At 40.1% G+C, this 5,889-nt stretch overlaps 2 protein-coding genes across 2 annotated transcripts in view; both read right to left on the reverse strand.

Annotated features, from left to right (window-relative positions):
* Window positions 1-475: 475 nt before the first annotated feature.
* Window positions 476-4,920, reverse strand: LOC104950464 (rootletin-like). Its single transcript, XM_010776998.1, has 4 exons — window positions 4,705-4,920; window positions 3,200-3,310; window positions 1,875-2,054; window positions 476-1,778 (listed from the first exon to the last, which is right to left on the reverse strand). The coding sequence occupies exons 1-4, from the start codon at window positions 4,918-4,920 to the stop codon at window positions 1,713-1,715; spliced, it is 573 nt and encodes a 190-aa protein (XP_010775300.1). The 3' UTR covers window positions 476-1,712.
* Window positions 4,921-5,161: 241 nt separating this feature from the next.
* The window catches only part of LOC104950476 (zinc finger BED domain-containing protein 5-like), a 15,063-nt gene continuing 14,335 nt past the window's right edge, over window positions 5,162-5,889 (reverse strand). The window contains exon 2 of the mRNA XM_010777006.1: window positions 5,162-5,284. Coding sequence (XP_010775308.1) covers window positions 5,162-5,284 — 123 coding nt within the window. The remainder of the gene's footprint in view (window positions 5,285-5,889) is intronic.

The following is a 5,889-nucleotide window of genomic DNA, read 5'->3' on the forward strand; positions in this document are numbered from 1 at the left end:
GAAAAAAACTAACCACAAGCTAAATAGAAGGCAAGGCAAGTTTATTTATATAGCACATTTCAAAACAAGGCAATTCATAGTGCTTTACACAAAATGAAAGACATTAAGAAAATGGCATTTCAAATCAGTCATTAAAAAGCAAAGATAATAAAATAAACATTAAAAGAAAAAATACATGGATAAAAGTTACAGTGCAGTTTAAAATGTGAATAGTTCAATTAAAAGCAGCTGCAAAAAGAAAAGTCTTCAGCCTGGATTTAAAAGTAGTCAGAGTTGCAGCGGACCTGCAGATTTCTGGGAGTTTGTTCCAGATATTTGGAGCATAATANAAGACTAAATACAGGGAGGGGTAATCATGAGACGAGAAATAGCCGGGCAGGGGAGGAGAAACACAAGGGCAACAGGTGAACACAATCAGACAATTAGACACACCAGGGAAACTAACGACAGGGAGGAAAACACAGGGAGAAGGACCAGACAAGACACAAGGAGGAAAACATGACAGGGAGAACAGAACAGCAAAAATAACCCCACAACTAGACACAACAAAACTCAAACCCTGACAAATGTAAGAACTGAAAAGAAAGAAAGAGTCGAAAGAAGTAGCTTGGCTCCAAAGAAACATACATATTTACATACAGTAAATCCATTTGTGAATGAATACACAAAAACACACGAATATATTAAATTTTTCTTATTATCACAGAAAATAAAGCATTATTTAAAGAATTTTTGGATTGGAGAATGATTACAGACATATCGCAAGCAACTTTGAAGGAACGATGATCTTCACAAAGTCCTGCAACGATCTTTGGAAGAAAACACTAGGGACAGCAGTGGAGACAGAGAGCGAAGGTCATTCTCGCACCAACAACACTAAATCCACAAAATCTTTTAATGGTGCGAACCAAAGCCAGAACTCACATGCCATGAAAGGGCAGTGCTGTCCTTCCCAAAGTTCACAGAAAACTTTTTCCAAAACAAGTTGTGTGGCCAGAAGAAAAACATAATTGATTATCAAAACCTTTCTGAAAATATATTGTATAACTGTGTTCTCACACACTCAATCACAGCTTTGGCACATTATCATTGGTTGAGTCAAATACATGAACATATAATCAAATAAATTAGTTAACACCATATAATCTTTGCCTGAAAGACTAACTCAAAGCAGGGGAATATGCAAACAAACATTGTTAATATTTGAATCTATATTCTCATTAGAATACACAAACAGTGTTTCAACATATTTCGTAAATCTCCCCTCTGTGGGACTAATAAAGGTATTCTGATTCTGAAAATATAGTATAGGAATAATCATCAGAGTATGAAGCAGCAACTAAGGATACTTTTTATCACGTTGTTTCCTAAAAAAAATGACACAGCATAAACAGACTTAGAAACCCCAACCGCACCAAGCCAGAGGAAATCCTTAAAACAATTTGGCACATCCAGTCCACTTCTGAACAAAACATTCATTGTTTGTTGTTGTTGAGTTTGCCTGCAGATTAATGTAATCCGCAGTGCACATGTGCATGGGTGGGACCGAACGCCTTCGGAGAGTGTTTGTATGCGCGTGTGTTTCCAAGTGTGGACGTAGCTTGTAACATACTGTTGTTGGGAAGCTGCCAGAGGAGCAGTGAATGAGGAAGCCAGAGGTGCTACATACTTCACTGCAGGCTCTGCCTACACACCGGGCTGCATCATCTGATTCAAATAAGCCTTTCGTCTTCTTGTCTCCTTGTCTCATGATCTAGCTGTTCTTTGAGAGTCATCACCTATTCAAAACAAAGAAACAAAACAAATTGAGGGAAGAAAACAAAAATACAGAGACATAAATCGAACAAAAGAAAGATAAATGATCCACACAATACCTGTTCCTCTAAGCATTTCACCCTCTGGCGATGAGCCTTCTCCCTGCTCTCCAAGGCCTGCTCTACTTGAAGCTGAGTGTCTCTCAGACGATCCGTCTCCAAATCTAACTCCTGGTGATGGCGGGCAGTCACCTCCAGGAGGTGCTGTGCATAAGAGTGCTCCGACTGGGACATTTGAGCCTGAGGACAGTTCACATAAGTTTATAGAAGTGTAAGAGAAGAGTAAAGGTCAGTAAGTGTAAACAGTGTTGGTACAGAAGGGGGACACAGAGTTTCTCTGAAGCTCAGCTGACGGAGGTCACGAGACCTGACACACAGGGGGTTCTTCTTAGAGCACAACTACAAAACACATACTGGTAGAAGGCAGTATTATGGATAGATGTAAACATGGTAGAAGGCAGTATTATGGATAGATGTAAACAATTAAATAGAACTCAATTAAAATTCTATTTGTAACAGCATTGAAACTCAAATGCAGAGCAAGATTTGTATGCAACTACTGTACATGAAGATAAAAGTACTAGACCAGTACTACTTGCTAATGTTTAAGTCTTTGTTTATATAGAACAATATATTAATACAATTCATGTTACACGGTGGAGGGCAGAAAAAGAAAATAAACAAGTTATAAAAACTACAGGTTTAAAAACAATTTGGTATATAAAGAGTAAAACGTAGTATAATGAAATAAGTAAATGACCTAAACTCAGGAATGCTCTCCGATCAAAGTGATGTGATCATGACCAGGCTTGGGGAGTAATGGCTTACAGTTTAAAACGAGATTACGTCATCAGGATACAGAAAAAAAGTAACTGTATTCGATTACAATTATAAAAAAAAAATGAGTTATCAGATTACTGTTACATTGAAATTACTAACAGGATTACATAGTTACAATACATTTTTAAATAAAGATCGATATATATAATAGGTAGACATAATTAACTAATTTTCTTTATGGTTTATATTTAGGCTACTTTAATTCTTCTTTATTTTGAATGCATTTCTTTTTGAATGCAGTAGATGAACACCTGGTTTGATTAAATTAAAATGCATTAAAAATCATCTTATTGTTATTTATTTTATCGTTTTTATTTGCTTTGCATTTGATATTGAGGTTTTCCAAAAGCAACGGAAAGTATTCAGGTTACATTACTTTTCTATTTTGATACTAATATTAGCCTACTGATTACTTTTTTTGACATGTAACTAGTTATTACATTTTTGAAGTAACCCTCCCAATCCTGACAAGTCTCTTGGTCCTGGCTAATCCCTGGCAGCTGAGAGACTCCTGCTCCCCCCTGGCTCTCAGAGCAGTGTCTCACCTGCAATGTCTGCACCTCCTCCTGCCTCTCAGCCAGCTCCTGTCCCAGCTGCTCCTTCTCTCTGGCAGCAGACGCCGCCTCCTCCTCCACCCTCAGCCTCTCCATCTCCACCTGACAACGACACAAGGGGTGACATAATGTGAACGACTTTACCATGATTGTTCTGCACTCATGTGCATTCCTGTAATGCGTGTAGCAGAAGCCAAGCTCAGAAGTTCTCACAGTCCACCAACATGTTTCCATCATTACAAGATGATTTGTACAATATGTGAATAAGGACATGAATAAGTGGGAAATGGAACAAGCTAAATTACGCCAATGACACAAACTACAGTGTGATGAACAGCTAATTATCTTGATGCTCTCCTACCGAATGGATTATTATAACTGCACATTAATGTAACCTAACGCTTTCAGTGAATGCCCGTCCTGATCCGGGATGTGGCAGAAGGCATCTGAGCGACAATATACACATATTCGTATCTGTGCTTCCAGCAGCTCCAGAATTGACTCTGAGATGCTTTTAATTACATTTAAAGCGCTTTCAGGTTTGGCTCACTCATATATTTAAGATGGTAGACCTCATATTCAGCATCAACACTTTTCAGGTCTCCTGACAAAAAAGCTGTTTAATGTTCTTGGGTCCCTCTAAATAGCGACTGTGCTTTTACTGTTTCAGCTGACACTATGAAGCTGCTTCTCATCGCCAATCAGACCTTTACGTTGTTTGCATTTTTATAACCTCAACTGTTCTTTATGATACATCCTACGTACCTCATTTGTGACATAGTTTGAATACCCTTAGTTGGATTACAAAGATAAAGGGATAGTTAGGATTTTTGTACAAGTGGGGTTTTCTATTGCTGGTGTATTAGATGATGGCTGGCACACCCCCAGTTTGGGAGATAAGAAACGTGCTGCTGCAACAGGGGCAGCAGTGTTTAGGACGCAAACAAACGTATATCAGTTTCACTTGACTCTATATCTAGAATATTTTCACTGCTTCAGCTAGCCACCAGACATCATTTTTTATCAGGAACAATTGGAGTTATTATAAATATAGCGTACACTTAAACTGATGTTTTTTTGAATATTTTTATTTTTAGATGGGCCTTTTTTATGAGGCTCAAATGTGCTTTGCTGCTTCAATCCACAGCAGCACTTCATAATCCTGGTTCTTCTGTCTTCTTTTCCACACTCCTGGTGTGACAACCACTATGTACTGTGGGTAATACACTGACTATGGATAAGTGCCTCATACAACCCCTCTTTATACAAATGTTAACTATCCCTTTAAGAATAAAGTCACTTTGGGAAATATGGCCCTCTGTTTCCAGTTTTATGCAAAGCTAAGCTCACCAACTGCTGACAGTAGATTCATAAAAAAGCATCCACTGCTGTTTATCTTTTTATCATACTCTCAATAAGAAAGAGACGTAATCATTTTTCCAACACGTCAAACAATTCCTGAAGTATACAGCAGTGCAGCTTATAGAGCAGCTCACCTTCTCCAGAGTCTTTCTGAGCCCCGACTTGTCTTTACCAAGGCGCGTTAGCACCCTTTCCATCTCTGCTCTCTCACTCTGTAGCTTTTGCAAAGAACTCTGCAGATAGGTGACCTTGTCCTGGAGTTCCTGCTTGTCTCGCTGAAGCTGCTGGGAGCCCCCCAGGGCCTGCAGCTCGGCTCCCTGCTGTTGCTTCAGGCTCTGGTACACATTCATTACATTACATAACATTACATGTCGCTTTATCCAAAGCGACTTACATACTCAGTACTGTGGACAATCCCCACAGGAGCAGTTTGGGGTGAAGAGTCTCAGGGACACAACAACATGCTGACTGCAGTGGGGTTTGAACCTGAGCTCCCCTGATCCCAACACCAACGCACAACCCACTACACCACACGCCTTCTCCTCCATACACAGCGCGATGAGTGATGATTAAATAACTAACCCCCCGAGCCTACAGGTGGAAGCTGGGGTTTAGCTGGGGTTGTGCTGGGGTGGTGGAAGCTGGGGTGGTGGAAGCTGGGGTGTAGCTGGGGAGGAAGCTGGGGTGGAAGCTGGGGTGGAAGCTGGGGTGTAGCTGGGGTTNTTAAAAGCAGCTGCAAAAAGAAAAGTCTTCAGCCTGGATTTAAAAGTAGTCAGAGTTGCAGCGGACCTGCAGATTTCTGGGAGTTTGTTCCAGATATTTGGAGCATAATAACTGAACGCTGCTTCTCCATGTTTAGTTCTGACTAGGGACAGAAAGCTGACCAGTCCCTGAAGACCTGAGAGATCTGGATGGTTCATAATTTAGCAGGAGGTCGGGCCTAAACCATTCAGTGCTTTATAACCCAGCAGCAGTATTTTGAAATCTATTCTTTGACACACAGGAAGCCAGTGTAAAAACTTCAGAACAGGAGTGATGTGATCCACTTTCTTAGTGTCAGTGAGGACTCGAGCAGCAGCGTTCTGAATTAGCTGCAGCTTTCTAATAGATTTTTTAGCGAGACCTGTAAAGACACCGTTACAGTAGTCCAGTCTACTGAAGATAAAAGCATGGACACGTTTTTCCAAATCCTGCTGTGACATTAGTCTTTTAATCCTAGATATGTTCTTTAGGTGATAGTAAGCTGATTTAGTAACTGTTTTTAATGTGACTGTTGAAACTCAGGTCAGAGTCCATGACTACACCTAGATTTTCTGGCT

Source organism: Notothenia coriiceps, unplaced genomic scaffold (genome assembly GCF_000735185.1).
Source record: "Notothenia coriiceps isolate Sejong01 unplaced genomic scaffold, NC01 NC01_scaffold00000339, whole genome shotgun sequence".
NCBI lineage: Eukaryota > Metazoa > Chordata > Actinopteri > Perciformes > Nototheniidae > Notothenia > Notothenia coriiceps.